General features: G+C 40.9%; 1 protein-coding gene across 1 annotated transcript in view; it reads right to left on the bottom strand.

The window, feature by feature from the left end:
- The window catches only part of LOC133561927 (ATP-dependent translocase ABCB1-like), a 44,452-nt gene extending 27,994 nt beyond the window's left edge, over positions 1 to 16,458 (bottom strand). The window contains exons 1-18 of the mRNA XM_061915632.1: positions 16,384 to 16,458; positions 16,222 to 16,299; positions 16,034 to 16,100; positions 15,810 to 15,957; positions 15,694 to 15,742; positions 15,429 to 15,620; positions 10,166 to 10,337; positions 9,961 to 10,085; positions 7,833 to 8,004; positions 7,641 to 7,754; positions 7,391 to 7,501; positions 7,194 to 7,319; positions 6,852 to 7,055; positions 6,603 to 6,773; positions 856 to 1,017; positions 602 to 772; positions 391 to 537; positions 221 to 325 (exon numbers count right to left, since the gene is read on the bottom strand). Of these exons, the coding sequence (XP_061771616.1) occupies positions 221 to 325; positions 391 to 537; positions 602 to 772; positions 856 to 1,017; positions 6,603 to 6,773; positions 6,852 to 7,055; positions 7,194 to 7,319; positions 7,391 to 7,501; positions 7,641 to 7,754; positions 7,833 to 8,004; positions 9,961 to 10,085; positions 10,166 to 10,337; positions 15,429 to 15,620; positions 15,694 to 15,742; positions 15,810 to 15,957; positions 16,034 to 16,100; positions 16,222 to 16,299; positions 16,384 to 16,445 (2,376 nt within the window). The 5' untranslated portion in view covers positions 16,446 to 16,458. The remainder of the gene's footprint in view (positions 1 to 220; positions 326 to 390; positions 538 to 601; positions 773 to 855; positions 1,018 to 6,602; positions 6,774 to 6,851; positions 7,056 to 7,193; positions 7,320 to 7,390; positions 7,502 to 7,640; positions 7,755 to 7,832; positions 8,005 to 9,960; positions 10,086 to 10,165; positions 10,338 to 15,428; positions 15,621 to 15,693; positions 15,743 to 15,809; positions 15,958 to 16,033; positions 16,101 to 16,221; positions 16,300 to 16,383) is intronic.
- Between the last annotated feature and the right edge of the window lie 500 nt (positions 16,459 to 16,958).

Below are 16,958 nucleotides of genomic sequence, written 5' to 3'. Positions count from 1 at the left end.
ATTGTGCCAAAAGGGGGGAAACATGTCATGGGATCACAATTGAGTGCGCTCACATTAGCCAAAACTACTTGAGCTTTAGGTGTTAAGTGGATCCAGGCTCAAGTAGCCAATTGCCCCAAGTGAGTCTGGATAGGCTCCATGGCTGGATAATGTCCTGTGTTCTCATAACTTTATCATGGCTGTTGAAGTACAACGTGTGTGTTAATGAGGTTATGCTTACCTTTATAAGTATGGCGAAAAAAGATACAAATCCAAGCACTGCAAACATAAGGGAAAGAAATTCAGATTTCTTTCTGACAATCTCCTGATCAGGCTGAGCAAACACCTGCAAGATGGAAGATTGATGCTGATTTTCTCAGTTTTGTAAATTTCTTGCTAGTTGTAACATACAGCAATAAACTTTGCCATGATGATAGAGTAGAGCGGATGGATTATTCCATTGATGCAAGCAGAGATGAGACCCAGCAAAATGTAAGGCCACTCGTGAAGGTTGAGGCGCATCACTTCGAGGAAAGACACAGGCGGAGCATTTTCATCCTGTAAGGTAGGTTCTGCCGTTAGTGCCACTGTATCTAAAGCTGAATCCTCTTGGCAATCTAACCTCTGGCTTGTCTTTGGGATCCACCAGCTTTTCTTTTTCTTCTTTCTTTTCCTCTGAATTAACACAGGAACAACCTCTTATGGACTTCCTCCTGCACAGGGGAGATTCAGAGAGCGCTTGTTGGTTCTTATCATCTTGCTCTTCATCCTGCTCCTCCTCTTTGTCAAATGCCTACAAGATGGAGATTACAGGAGACTAAAAGGTTGATTGCCTGGAAATATAAACATCACCCAAAAGTTGAGTGAGACATTTACCTGCATGGTGACTAGAGTGTGGTAGACACCCTGTTTTTCCATCAGCTGGCTGTGAGTCCCCAACTCTACAACCTCTCCATTTTGTATGCCAGCGATGATATCAGCGTTTCTGATAGTTGAGAGGCGATGGGCCACAATTAACGTGGTTCTACCCAGTCTGACCTGTGCAGAAAAATATTAGTAGCTAAAAAGGGGGCAATTCATATTTTTTTTTCTATTTTTAAAACTCATTGGGGCCTACATATTATTGATGGTTTTTAGGACAAAACTTTGCATACATTTTGCTGTGAAGACATATCTTCGTGCCAATTTTTGGCTGCCTTCTTAATAGTTTTGTCTGAGGTTTTAGATGCCACCAACTATCTAATTTTTACTTGACTTTCATCACAACATCCCAAATGATATAGCGAGACAAGTGCTCACCCTGGTTTGTTGTCAAGAGGAGACTTACCATTTCATTGTCTCCTCCATTGCAATTAAAAGTAGTCACCGATTCCGTCATCTAAGTTTTTCGGAAAACCCAAAAAAACAGGTCTGTGGTTGAAACAGGACAATTCTTTGCACACACTCGGAGTGATTTCCTCACAGTTAAAGGTGTCATGATCCGTTGCTCGGGTCATATCTTTGGTTTTGAGTTTTGCATTATTCTTATATTTAATATATGGTTAATTGAGCGCCGTTCTCACCACCAGCTTTTGTTTAGTGTTTAGTGTCCCCAAAAGCTGTTCACGTTAATCACGGCCCTTTATATACCCGGTCTTGCAGCTCACTCGGCATGGGTACTTTGTCCACATTCCGCGACATGTTGTATTCGGTTCAGCTTCTCTATATAACAGTAAGGTTTTGTTATGCTATCTTCTCGCTACTCCGCCCAGATCCGTTGCAGCCTGGTCACATTACCGACAGCTGAGGCGGCGCACTCAGATGACGTCAGGGCACACAAAACTGGGATGGGGTGGGGAGGGGCCACCCTCAGTGTGACCTGTATGGCTGTTGATTGAGTATGCCTTGCATTCAATTTTGTGTCTGCAAAAGCCGCATTTATTATGTGACTGGGCCGACACGCTGTTTGCATGGAGGAAAAGCGGACGTGACGACACCAATATTCTTGTTCGGGTGGAAATCGGGAGAAATTCGGGAGAATGGTTGCCTCGGGAGATTTTTGGGAGGGGCACTGAAATTCGGGAGTCTCCCAGAAAAATCGGGAGGGTTGGCAAAAATACAATTTGCCACGAGTGTGGCCAGTTTGTGCACAGCCACCTGTCTCGTCCCTTGTGGCTTCGGGGATACAGGGCCTGGCAACCCACCGCAAAATCCCCTAGTGGCTGTCGACTTATTTTGTTTAGGACAATCCGTCCTATAAGAGGGGTACCTTCATGACTCGCTTTGATTTTGAGTTTAGTATTACGCTTATGTTTACTTTCTGGTTTAATGAGGGTGGTTCTCTAAACCAGCCCTCATTTAGTGGTCTGTATCCCCACCAACTGTTTACGTCAATCACGGCCCCTTATATCCACGGTCTTGCCACTCACTCGGCAGAGTAACTCTGTTCGTGCTTCAGATGAGGCTGAAATTTTGTGTAGTGAACTGTGCTGGTTAAAGCAAACCAGCAACAGAGCATTTTCCTTCATTGGGTTTTATCGTGGACTTGTTGTGGCACAGTTGGTTTTTAAATAAATTTAAAATGGCTGACTCGTCGCACTTAAGACAAATTCCAAACAGCTTTAAGGAAGTCTGATGGGAAGAAAGATTGTTTTTAAATGTGTATGCAAATCTTCCACGGTTTGATTTCAAATTTTCGGGACTTATGCGGATCCTAAATACCAGGTACCAATAAGTAAGAAAAGTTGGTTTGTATAATAAGGCCTATTTAAGCACAGTTGACATTTTTGACTCCTGCATGGTTAGAAGAGTTCAACCCCATTATCTTCCACCCAACTCTCTCATTTGAGTCACACATCAAGGGTGTCCGGACGCTTAGATCATTAGTTATGCATTTGTTACATCTAGTAATTACTGTAACGTATACTTTTTTAAGGCCTACTGAAACCCACTACTACCGACCACGCAGTCTGATAGTTTATATCAGAGGTGGGACCAAGTCATTGTTTTGCAAGTCACAAGTAAGTCTCAAGTTTTTGCCCTCAAGTCTCGAGTCAAGTCCCGAGTCAAGACAGGCAAGTCCCGAGTCAAAAATTCACCAGCCGCCACTAATTATGATGCATTTTCATTTTATTGTAACCACAGATAAATCTTCAAGTAACAATATTCAAATACTAACTTTGTTGGGTAAGACAGAATTTGGTTTTAATCTGAATCCAGTGCAACAGATTGGTGGTTTTAGCTGAAATAAAGACTTTCAGGTGTTTATATATGTTTAAGTATTTGGCAGACACTTTTATCCAAAGCAACATACATGAAAAATACATACAAAACAATCACTGTAAACATGATCATTTAAGGGAAGAATGTAATAGAAAATATAAATACAAAGTGTCAAGACAGAATAAACTCTGCTATTGCAGCAACAGAGTATAAGTCTATAACAGTGGTTGTCAACCTTTTTTAAGGTGAACATTTTTTAAATTCAAGTACCCATTAATCAGAGCAAAGCATTTTTGGTTGAAAAAAGAGATAAAGAAGTAAAATACAGCACTATGTCATCAGTTTCTGATTTATTAAATTGTATAACAGTGCAAAATATTGCTTATTTGTAGTGGTCTTTCTTGAACTATTTGAAAAAAAAAAGATGTAAAAATAACTAAAAACTTGTTGAAAAATAAACAAGTGATTCAATTTTAAATAAAGATTTCTACACATAAAAGTAATCAACTTAAAGTGCCCTCTTTGGGGATTGTAATAGAGATCCATCTGGATTCATGAACTTAATGCTAAACATTTCTTCACAAAAAAGAAATCTTTAACATCAATATTTATGGAACATGTCTACAAAAAAATCTAGCTGTCAACACTGAATATTGCATTGTTGCATTTCTTTTTACAGTTTATGAACTTACATTCATATTTTGTTGAAGTATTATTCAGTAAATATATTTATAAAGGATTTTGAATTGTTGCTATTTTTAGAATATTTAAAAAATATATCATGTATATACCCCTTGTCATGCCCTGAAGTACCCCCATTTGAGAACCACTGGTCTATAGGTCGTAAGATATATAGATATCTAATGTATTCATACATTGTTTATGGAGGATATACGCATGTATATACAACCTAATCATATTCTTTCTTTAATTTAAAAATCGCTGACTGTTTTTCTCCCCCCTTCTCTGGGATTATATTCCCAGTTTTGATCTCAGACGTCTGGTCACTTATAGCATATAAGAATATTCTATTACTGTTAAGCAAATTATGAACACGCCAAGACATGTGTCCTTTATCATAATTACACGTATGACAAAAAAGTGCGTGAATATCAGTGGTATTCAGTGAGGTAATATGAATTAAATGTGCTGACAGTTAATTGCTCCTGCCAAAGGATCACCACTCCAAGATGGCGGCCGCGCGTCACGTCAGCGGCAACAGGCAGTAGCGCTCGATGCTGCGTCTACTTATAAGATGTCTATGGTTATAACGTTAGCAGTGAGTTTACAGCCTCACTGATTTAACTACACAACAAATAAAAGTTACGTTACTCAGCCAATAAACGTTAGCTTACATTCAAAACGTACCCTTCTTTGTGCACCTTCAAATGTCGAACGAAGTTGGAAGTTGTTGCGTCTCCGTCTGTAATCTTCCAACCGCATGATTTGCATACGGCACTTCCTGTTTTGTTGACCAAGTCGTAGTTTTAATACCCGAACGAAACACTTTATGGCATAATTTTCCTCACTTATTCTTCTGTTGTTTGAGAGCAGCGCGGCTCGGTTTTCCTGCAATTTGATTGGAAAATAACCTGGATGTAATTTGATTGGCTGTTGTACTGACAGGTAGCGCACAGGCTGTCATCGCACACACGCTGACAAACACGCGTACACAATGGAAGATACGGAGCGCTCATGAATAACTTTTTAATCGTTGGGTTTTGGGGAAAGTTGCAAGCCATGTCAAGTCAAAAGGCTCAAGTCCAAGTTGAGTCCCAAGTCATTCATGTTAAAGTCAAAGTCGAGTTGCAAGTCTTTTTACATTTTGTCAAGTCGAGTCTAAAGTCATCAAATTCCTGACTCGAGTCCAAGTCATGTGACTCGAGTCCACACCTCTGGTTTATGTATCAATGATGAAATATTAACATTGCAACACATGCCAATACGGCCTTTTTAGTTTACTAAATTGCAATTTTAAATTCCCCGCCATGTATCCTGTTGAAAACGTCGCGGAATGATGACGCGTATGATGAGGCGTGCGCGTGACGTCACCGGTGGTAGCGGACATGTTCTCCCAGCACCGCCCATGGCTAAAAGTCGTCTCTTTTCCTAGCATAATTACACAGTATTCTGGACATCTGTGTTGCTGAATCTTTTGCAATTTGTTCAATTAATAATGGAGACTAAAAAGAAGAATGCTGTTGGTGGAAAGCGGTGTATTGCAGCTGCCTTTAGCAACACAAACACAGCCGGTGTTTCCTTGTTGACATTACCGAAGGTGAAGCTTTACTATGGAACTGAGCGGTCAAGCGAACATGGATCTCTAACACTTGTCAACCGGCAGGTTTCGGTGAGAAAATTGTGCTAATAAGTCGGCTCTTACCGTAGACATGAGCGGAGCTTGCGTCCTCCTGCAGCTGCGGACTATTACCTCCTCCCACCGGAGACACTGGCGGTCACCACACCTGTGGCCACACCCCTCCGACTTTCAGGTACCATATAATCTCATTAAAACACTAGTAACACAATAAGCAGATAAGGGATTTTCCAGAATTATCCTACTAAATGTGTCTAATAACATCTGAATCTCTCCCACTGCCCTCGCCTCTTTTTTTTTTCTAGTCCTTCACTCTCACTATCCTCATCCACGAATCTTTCATCCTCACTCAAATTAATGGGGAAATCGTCGCTTTCTTTGTCCGAATAGCTCTCAATGCTGGTGGCTATGATTATAAACAATGTGAGGATGTGAGAAACCCTACAACCCGTGACATCAGTAGCACATCGTCTGCTACTTCCGGTAGAGGCAAGGCTTTTTTATTAGCGACCAAAAGTTGCCAACTTTATCGTCGATGTTCTCTACTAAATCCTTTCAGCAAAAATATGGCAATATCGCAAAATGATCAAGTATGACTCATAGAATGGACCTGCTATCCCGTTTAAATAAGAAAATCTCATTTCAGTAGGCCTTTAAATTATTTTCGGGCCCCCCTATGTCTAGCATTAAAAGATAACAAGTTGGTACAAAATGCGGCTGCTAGACTTTTGACACTGGCTTCCTGTGCACTTAATATGTGATTTTAAGGTTTTATTACTTACTTATAAAATACTTAACGGTCGAGCTCCAACCCCACATTGTTCCCATTGGGTTGAGTCCATTTATGCCCTAATGTGGAATCAGATCATAGAATGTCGTGGTGGTTTGTGCAGCCCTTTGAAACATTTTTGGTTAAAAAGTATTTGATTGATTGATTGATACCTTTGCACAATATTGTTTTTAGCTTATGAAAATTAGCCACTGGCTACAATCTTCCATATTTACAGTACATCAATATGTACTGTCCCTGTTTTAAAAATAATGTCAAAGTCAAAGCTTAAAGAACTGTCAGCGTTGTAAGTGAATGTATGTGTTTGTACTGTACCTTGTCCAGTGCAGATTGAACCACTGTTTCACTCTCGGCATCAAGAGCAGATGTTGCTTCATCCAGCAGAAGGATTTTGGGGTTACGGACAAGTACTCGAGCAATTGCGATTCTCTGCTTCTGTCCTCCACTCATCTGAATCCCCCGATCCCCAACCAATGTCTCAAACTTCTGTTAAAGGACAACAGTCTCATCATTGGAAAGTGTCAGCCAAATATGTTTATAGTAAAGTCATAACTAAAGTTGTACATCAGGAAGGGTCATTATAAAGTCATAAGCGTTGGCCTCCTTGGCAGCTTGCTCTATCTCCTGCAGTGTCACATCAGTTTGTCCGTATCGGATGTTCTCTGCGATGGTGGTGGCAAAAAGGACTGGCTCTTGACTAACCACTCCAATATTCTCTCGCAGGTAGCGGACATTGAGAGAGCAGATGTCATGGTCATCAATAGATATCTACAAAGAGTAAAACAAATAGATTCGTCAGACTGACTATTTAGATGCTTATTTTTGTTGACTGGTTTTCTCTGTCATGTTTATCTATTATGATAAGATCTAGCTTTTGAGCGTAAAGCTTTACAAATGTGTACATACAGATCCCTCCTGAGGATCGTAGAACCTTTGCAAAAGCTGTATTGTGGTGGTTTTTCCACAGCCACTGCTTCCTACTAAGGCAATGGTCTGTCCACTCTTCACACTCAGGGATAAGTTGTTTAATACCTGCATAATACAATGTTAATTATGGAACAGTCAACTACTAGTATAGGTTAAACTGTTAGTAAGGAGCTTACTTTGACTTCTGGCCTTGAAGGGTAGTTAAAGTGGATATTCTTGAACTTAATATTTCCATTGATAAAGTTAAGTTTGTACCCACTTTCCGAATAGCTGTCGATGCTTGGTTTCTGTGAAGTAATATGTTTTATTTACATCTCTTGAAGAGCAACGTAGCAGAGGAGGAAGAAATTTCAGTTTGAATAATTCGAAGTAGTCTATGTAGTTCAGATGTGATGAATATGGATGAAAGAATGTGGAATTCCTTACATTTTCAATGATGTTGAAGAGTGTGTATGCAGCTCCTCGAGCACTGGCAAAGGATTGGATGTTCGGTGATGTCTCCCCCAATGCAAATACTCCAAGAAGCAAAGTAAATAAAACCTTGAGAGACAAGCATCATTTTTCGCTTTAAACTTGTCATTAGACCATTTATTTAAAGTGCAGTAAGATTATACTTACTGCAAGTATAATACCAGCAGTGTACTCCTTACTCAGAACAAGAGTGCTCCCATACCAGTAGGCTAGAGCGTAAGACAGGTAGAGAATCATGAAGGTGAAGCCAACAGCAATATTTGAACTCATTGCCTTCTTAATTCCCTCTTTCTTGGCCTCCTCCAAGTTCTTATGATACCTGCCAGGACAACAAATAAAATAAAAAATCCAAATGGTCGAATGAGCATACTTGCCAACCTTGAGACCTCCGAATTGGAGGGTTGGGGGGACGGAGTTTGGTGGTAGCGGGGGTGTATATTGTAGCGTCCCGGAAGAGTTAGTGCTGCAAGGGGGATCTGGGTATTTGTTCTGTTGTGTTACGATGCGGATGTTCTCCCGAAATGTGTTTGTCATTCTTGTTTGCTGTGTGTTCACAGTATGGCGCATATTTGTAACAGTGTCAAAGTTGTTTATTCGGCCACCCTCAGTGTGGCCAATATGGCTGTTGATCAAGTATGCATTGCATTCACTTATGCGTGTGGCATATATTATGTGACAGGACCGGCGCACTGTTTGTATGAAGGAAAAGCAAACGTGACAACAGGTTGTAGAGAATGCTGAAGTCAGTGTCCGGGTGGAAATCGGGAGAAATTCAGAAGAATGTTTGCCGGAGAGATTTTCGGGAGGGGCACTGAAATTCGGGAGTCTCTTGGAAAAATCAGGAGGGTTGAGGCTGTGCAATCTACTAATAATAGTATCAATCAATCAATCAATCAATCAATGACAAGTATGCGAATGAGTGAATTATTATGGCATTGACAATTACACTAAAGCACAGGAAATAATGTTTGTCAAGAAAGCACTTAAAAGATTAAGTGGCTAAATGTGTTCATAGTTTTTGTGTTTTCAGGTTTGAGAAAAAAATTTACTGCATTCAATTGCATATGTCAGGAAGTCGCATGCCGGCAAAAGGCGTGACCCCAGGATGCAATGACAGAAAGAGGTGTGCAGGTCAAATAATTTAATTCTTTACTTCAAGAGCAAAAAAAAGCATAAACAAAAGGCTAATGGAAGGAATGTAGCGGCGTCAGTGTAATACATGTTCTTTGACAAAAGACAAAAACAGTTTTTCCTGCACCACTACTGCAACTATTTGAGTTTGTTGCAGCATATCTTTTAAATTTTACTATTGTGAGATCATGCAACAAGATAGTCCATGCATTTTTTGGGCAATCAAAAACACATATTTAAATATTTGCGTTCCACCTTGACTTATAATTTCAAAGCAAGTTATTAAATACATATGCTATTGTGTAATACTATGAGACAGTAATCATTAGGTTATTATACATAGTATTTTGACAGTTTTATTTTGACTGCGATGCGGCCTTCAATGAAAACAGTTTGACACCCCTGCACTAAAGTGACACTACATTGCATATGCTTGAGCACTTTAATAGCATCCAACTAGCCCGTCTTATTTCAATGCTCCTCTTTGATTGACGCTATCAGATAAGTTTAAGTATAAACATAGTAGTAGTATTAATAATATAAATAATGATAAAAAGTAATTTTTCATCATTCTACAGTATTATTTTCTTTCCATCATTTTTGTCTACATCTAAATTTCTTAACTGACTCAAACCATTCCAACATCAGAATGTCGAGCTCATTTAGGACAAAACAGAAATCACAGACATAATTCCAAAAAATTCCACATTTTCTGAAACATTCCTGTTCAAAACTGAATTTTTTTTAAAGTTACCCATTTCTAACATTTGTCAACCAATTAAAAAAATTCCAACACCAAAACATTCCGCCGTGTCCGATCGTTCAGACTACTTATTTTTAACAAAAATTCCTTTGATCTTGATAAGTTTTACTATGTCCTTTTCGTACTCCCTATTCCTCAATTGATTCAAACCATTCCAGTGTCAAAAGGTTCAGCTCATTCAGGACTGACATAATCCCCCCCAAATTCCCGTGTTTTCCCTAATTCCAAATCTTCTGTACTAATATAATAATTTTAAAATTAGTACATTTTCTAAAGTTCCTTACAGTAATTTTCAAATTTATCAGCCAATTCAAATCATTCCATTATCAAAACATCCAGCTTCTTGTGAACATGAATTCACAATCAGAATCTTGCACAAACCTGTCAATTTCTTTCTGCTGACCACTGAAGGCAAACACTGTCTTGATGGAAGAAAGCACCTCCTGTGCCACAGCTCCCGCTTTAGCATAGGCAGCCTGTTCTTTAGACGTGAATGATATCACCGTCTAGGGATAGACGTGCAGTTAGGTCTAGTAGGACAGAAGCTTGCTTCAAATATGAAAGACTGGACAAAGAGAAAACTTACTTTACTGAAAAAATAGGCTGATAGTCCCAACAAGGGGCTGATGGCCAAGATGACCAGAGTGAGCTTCCATCCTTTAACTAAACCAACTATGAGGGATATGATGAAGGTAGTAAAGGACTTGCACAGCATACCCATTTTGTGACCAATTCCCTCTTGTATTTTATAAATGTCACTGTCCATGCAAAAAAAAAAAAAAAATGAAGTTAAACATTGAGGTTCCTTACAAAATCTTTATCAATAATCTGCTGAAACCATATTAATTAGCCACATTTGTTGTAAGAGGGGCAGTGTTTATCAATTATTTTCTGTTACGACCCCAAGAAGTCAATCAATCAATCAATCAATTAATCAATCAATGTTTACTTATATAGCCCTAAATCACTAGTGTCTCAAAGGACTGCACAAACCACTACGACATCCTCGGTAGGCCCACATAAGGGCAAGGAAAACTCACACCCAGTGGGACGTCGGTGACAATGATGACTATGAGAACCTTGGAGAGGAGGAAAGCAATGGATGTCGAGCGGGTCTAACATGATACTGTGAAAGTTCAATCCATAATGGATCCACACAGTCGCGAGAGTCCAGTCCAAAGCGGATCCAACACAGCAGCGAGAGTCCCGTTCACAGCGGAGCCAGCAGGAAAACATCCCAAGCGGAGGCGGATCAGCAGCGCAAAGATGTCCCCAGCCGATACACAGGCAAGCAGTACATGGCCACCGGATCGGACCGGACCCCCTCCACAAGGGAGAGTGGGACATAGGAGAAAAAAGAAAAGAAACGGCAGATCAACGGGTCTAAAAAGGGAGTCTATTTAAAGGCTAGAGTATACAAATGAGTTTTAAGGTGAGACTTAAATGCTTCTACTGAGGTGGCATCTTGTAGAAAACATTTCTCGCCCCCACATTGTCTACTGCGACTATAAATGGTATCAATGCCTATTAAATGAATTATAAACATTTTGACTGACTTAAACCATTTCATACTGAAAAATAAAATAGAATAATGCTAGTTTCACTCTTCGTTGCGGAAGCGGTGACCTCAAAATGTAGGAGGCAGTACAAGTAAAATGTTAATGTAAAAAAGTCCAAAATACCCACCAGAGTACAGCGGAGAAAATGCACAGAAAAAAACGCAGGGAAGTGACACTGTGTGAAAATAAAGTTGCTGACAGAGAGCTAACAAACAAACAAAAGTAGTAAGGCAAAAATCAAGTATCCACTAACTGTGTACGTGACTCGAAAACATAAATAAGCAATGATCACACACGACAAAGAAATGGGACTGGCTTAAATACTCCCTGGGTGATTATTAGCAGTAGGTGAAAAAAGACGCCAGACCAAGTGTCCCCAAATCTTTCGGGGGCGAGTTAGGTGGCGGCATTGAATGCCGCTGCAGCAGGCGAGGCGTACGTCCACGGAGCGGCCACATTCGTGGATGACGATGAGGTGGAGGCGAGTGGCAGCCATAAAAGGTCCATGCCTGGGTCCTGGGCATTGCCGCTGGCGTGGAGTGCGTCCATTGAACGGACACATTTTTGGTTGACGAGGCAGTGGACTGCGGGCGCGCCAGATGGGCACCTTCGCAGCAAGCGAGCAGGGCGAGCGCCAGATGGTTACTTGTGCGGCAGGCACGCTGTAAGTTGCAAAGGCTGCAGGACTAGATACGATGCTAGAGCTGAATGCAGGACTGGATACAACACTGGAGAGATCTGCAGACCCGCTGCATGTCAAGCTGAAGCAGGCGGTGGATCTGTGAAGTCTAGCTGAAGCAGGCTGCTTGCCTAGAAACGAGGATGGTGGTGTCAGACCCACTTGAAAGTATAGTGGCTGAGAGAATAGTGGCGTTGAAGCGAGCTTGGCTTGGGCAGGCTTTGAAGCTGAAGTGAGCTTGGCTTGAGCAAGATTTGAAGCTTGCAGAGATTGTGGCGTTGGCTGACCTGGACACAATAGTTCCTGCATCCGCTCCTTTTGGTACCACTTGTCCATCTACAGATCGCTGTATTTCCCTGACGGGTTCACCGTAGATTGTGGCGCTGCGCAGGGGGCAGCACTTGAGCCTTGGGAGGCAGAGCTGTCCAAATTAGCCTTAGCTTTTGATGTAATTTCACTAAGTGGGGGGGTGATTGGCAGAAAATGCTGGATTGAGCGAGTCATACGCACACGCAGCGCCTGTGCCGCCCGCACCTTAGTATGTGCTCCCATTCACGTGACTAAGATGCCAGGTGTGTGTCCAACATACCATTCTCAGGCTGAAGTGGTGACAGAGAAGCAGCAGTCTGTGTCTCAGGGGAAGAAAATCTGCATGGTAAGAGTTCAGGGGACAACTTCCTCAAGTATTGAGGAAGTCTTTTCTTTATTTTTTTTTTGTAATGTCCAGCTACTCAGGCAAATCATAATTTTGATGTAGATGCCCAGATTTGCTTTACAGATTTAATTTACAAAAGAGATGTGTGGGGTACTTCTCTTGTTGCCTTATTTGTATTTGACTTTTATGAATAGATTTATATTAATGTTTGGCGCTGCCGGACCAAAGCAGGAGGGGGTAGAGAGAGAAAAAAAAAGGAAGACTGTGGGGATATTTGGGGTGACAAGAGTAGAATAAGACAGAGAGACAATAATAACAACCCCAACAAAAACAACAGAACAGCATCAGCATATACAATGTGGTAGATGGTAAATGGGTTGTATTTGTATAGCGCTTTTCTACCCCTTTTTAAGGAGCCTAAAGCGCTTTGACAGTATTTCCACATTCGCCCATTCAGACACACACACTGACGGCGGGAGCTGCCATGCAAGGTGCTCAGGAGCAAGGGTGAAGTGTCTTGCCCAAGGACACAACGAATGTGACTAGGATGGTAGAAGGTAGGGATTGAACCAGTAACCCTAAGACTGCTGGCACAGCCACTCTACCAACTTCGCCACGCCGTCCTGAATATGTTGAAGTACGATACGAAAAGTCATTACAAAGAAACAGTTAGTGAAGTAAATACCAATAGCAATAGCACTATTAATAATGAATAATAATAATTACCTCTATTAACAATACAATTAGGGCTTCACGGTGGCAGAGGGGTTAGTGCGTCTGCCTCACAATACGAAGGTCCTGCAGTCCTGGGTTCAAATCCAGGCTTGGGATCTTTCTGTGTGGAGTTTGCATGTTCTCCCCGTGAATGCGTGGGTTCCCTCCGGGTACTCCGGCTTCCTCCCACTTCCAAAGACATGCACCTGGGGATAGGTTGATTGGCAACACTAAATTGGCCCTAGTGTGTGAATGTGAGTGTGAATGTTGTCTTTCTATCTGTGTTGGCCCTGGGATGAGTTGGCGACTTGTCCAAGGTGTACACCGCCTTACGCCCGATTGTAGCTGAAATAGGCGCCAGCGCCCCCCGCGACCCCGAAAGGGAATAAGCGGTAGAAAATGGATGGATGGAACAATACAATCATTTCAAATGTAACAATACATTTATGTAATGATAACTTTAATTACAAAAGAAAGCAGATAAATGGAAGGGAAGAAAGCGAAGCGAACTGTATTAACCTTGTAGATTGTTATAGTAAGTAAGAATCAGGCCAGAAATGATACTGCAGTGTGTCAGTGTGCTGGGTTTTAACCACTTTTCCCTACGGGAACAACGTTAATATATGTTTGATGAAACGTGCACAAGAGTATGTATGTATGTATGCATATGTGCTTGTATATATACAGTATGTGTATATGTATGTTTGTACGGTGTGGATGCGTGTAGATGTAGATTTGTAGATGTATGTACCGTGTATGTACTGTATTTGTATATGTATGTGGGAAAGTACCGATGTGGGCATGTATATATGTATGAATGAAGGAACGAATATATGTATGTGAGTAAATATGTATGAATAGTTGTTAGTAATGTGTGTATTAACTGACACCATAAACATGTATATGCATTTTTATGTCCAATATATTTGTCTCCCAGTGTGTGTGGGAGCCCAAGTATGTCCCCAGCCACCCAAAGAGCCAAAAACCAAACCCGCACAAACACACCACCGATTATGATTACGATTCAGCCAGGAACAAAACAAGGCTTTGTATCAGGGACGCCTTGGAAAGATGGAGACGATTGAAGGCGGAGAAGATTTTTTCATCTGATGCCAAACTTGCAAATTTTCTCCTTGATGGGCATTTACCTTTTCTTATTACTTGTAATAAATACAAAATGGACATTTCATATGTAAACTACATTGTCCAATACAGTCTATGACCTTAGACACATCGTAATATGGGCAAGCAGGGGAAATATATGCCTGTTAGCCTATATGTCGATGTGTAATTGAACTGACAAGGCAAAATATATTTTCGACAAATAAAACCTGTGTGGATATAGGTAGTGTCAGTGCATCTCAATTGCTGATAGGCTGAGGAAATTGATTCCAACATTAGCACGGCTGTCATGGCAATGTGACACGTATGAAAACAGCCAAATCACATTATAAAATAATTCCTCCTTCGTGTTTGCTTATTGTGGACTATACTGTATGTACCCAGTTATATGGCAATCTGAAATGTTTGAAACAGTAGCCTATAGGCATACCATGATAAAATGTCTCCCCTTTATTTTTGGGGCGTACATTAGGCTTCTAAGCATGCTCTACTTATTTTCACCAATATATCCATTGCTAGCGTTGGTTGTAGTTCGTTTTAGTCTTTGTTTTCTGATAGTCCTGACAATAACCATATGATTGACATTTGTTGTGGTATTGTACGCAGGCATGAGGTACTTCTTCCTGAATATAGCCTAATTTCTGTGTAAAATGTGTTGGTTAGAGGTTTGTTATTGATAGAACGCTTGTCTATTATGTTCCCCGCACCTCAACCCTTAGTAAGAGGCAGTGGTAGTTTGAAGAGTTCCGATGATTAGCCCAGTCGATCGAGATGGATTCAGCTGCGTATCCGGCAACCTCAGTCAGGGAGAGGGCGAGGGAACTACAGAATTTTGACCGTGATTGCAGTTTCATTTGTGGCCTGATTCTTACTTACTGTATGACTCTTTTAATTATGTACACGTGTTCCTGTACTACTTTGACTGGGTGGAAAAGGGTCCTGTTGATTAGATTGAGCATTGCTGCCACCTGGCTCCAGGCTTGAGTATCAGTTTAACACGAATACTAGCGTGTAGACTCAAATAATGAAAATGCTGACCCACTATTTGACAAACACTGGTCTAAAGCACAAGTGTGTGTTTGATAGACAGCCCTAAAAGTGTGTAATTCACACGACTCACTCAGTGAGACAAGTGTTGAGCTCTCCTGTCTTGTTGAGGTCAAACCAGCTGATGTCCTGTTGCATGACGCTGTGGAAAAAATGCTTGCGGATGCATCTGACCTGCCGTCCAGCTGCCAAAGTCCAGAAGGTGACCTGCATGTAGGCTGTCACCAACACTACAAACGCTGCGATGCAGAAGTAGATGCAGATACTGGAATGTGGGGCGTAAAAGCAAAATGATGCAAAGGTGTCTCATTCAGTGTAATTGGACATCTTGGTCTTACATGTTCATGTCCTCATCCAAAGTGTTGTCGACAATCCTGATGGTGGAATCTAAAAACACAAAACACAAAATGTAATAATCTCCCTCGTGAAGTCAGGTAAGTGTTTGTGAACTCACTGGTATTGACTGATGTTGAGTATAGTATAAACCTGTCGGCCATGTCGCCGAACACAACGCACATCAGAGGCAACACACACCCGTGTACCACAGACATCAAGGTCCCAAAGACCATCAGAACAATGTCTAGGCCGTCTGCAAACCTGAACTGTTCGTTAGAAAAGGAGAAGGAAGTCAATGTTGAGCATGGTTTGCGAGCAATGGATTGTGGAAGAATAATGTACCAGTTCAATGGGGCCAACTTTTGGCACCTTCTCCTTTCTACTTTTGTCATCTTCATTTTGGAGATCACTGCGTCAAATATGAATTTATTTGTGAAATATATTAGTTTTTTCCTTCAGGTACTCATTTTTGTGGTATAATTTCAACCTACAAAACTTGTTTGTCAAAAAGTTGATAACGAAAATATCACCTTAAACAAATATCCCTTTGGCTGTTTTGCAGCACGTCTGTTTTGGCCATATCTGGGTCTTGTCGAGAAGATAATGACCTAGATCGTTGACATATACAACATATGTATTAGTCCTATATTAAAGTCCTGCCTGCTCATAAAGTAATGTCCAAGAAGTCTCACCTGACCACTTGAAAAAAAGCAGGAGAGATAAGAATCGTTCCGCAGTGCTCCTCAGCTGTCATCCTTCCACAAACAATTCAGTGCTGGTTTGAGATGTCTTGTTTGCTCAGCACACACCCTTTACCTCATCCTCCCACCTTCCCACACCACTTCTTTACTTTTATTGACACAAACAAATGTGTTCTGCAGCAATTCTGACGTGCAAAAACCTCATCAAAAAAGTGAACACGCCATTAGGATGTCTGGTCACCATACATTCTGTACACGAATATATTAGTACCACCTGTCCCTCAAATCAACATCCCCTTTATAACTTAACTATCCACCCATTTTCTAAATTAACTATCCATCCATTTTCTTAATTAACTATCCATCCATTTTCTACTGCCGGTCACTCTCGGGGTAAAATCAATTTAATTGATGCTTGGCCCTCCCAAAGCAACACAATTTTATCATGTAACATGCCTTTGAAAAAAAAAACAGCTTTTAGATGAAAAATATTGTTTAAAAACAATACAATAAAACTTAGTACAAACAACTGCAGTGGTTTAATGCAGTAAGGTACTATTCATGGG

The sequence above is a fragment of the Nerophis ophidion genome, linkage group LG11, assembly GCF_033978795.1.
Source record: "Nerophis ophidion isolate RoL-2023_Sa linkage group LG11, RoL_Noph_v1.0, whole genome shotgun sequence".
In the NCBI taxonomy this organism is placed as follows: domain Eukaryota; kingdom Metazoa; phylum Chordata; class Actinopteri; order Syngnathiformes; family Syngnathidae; genus Nerophis; species Nerophis ophidion.
This window is presented reverse-complemented; position numbering and strand designations above follow the sequence as displayed.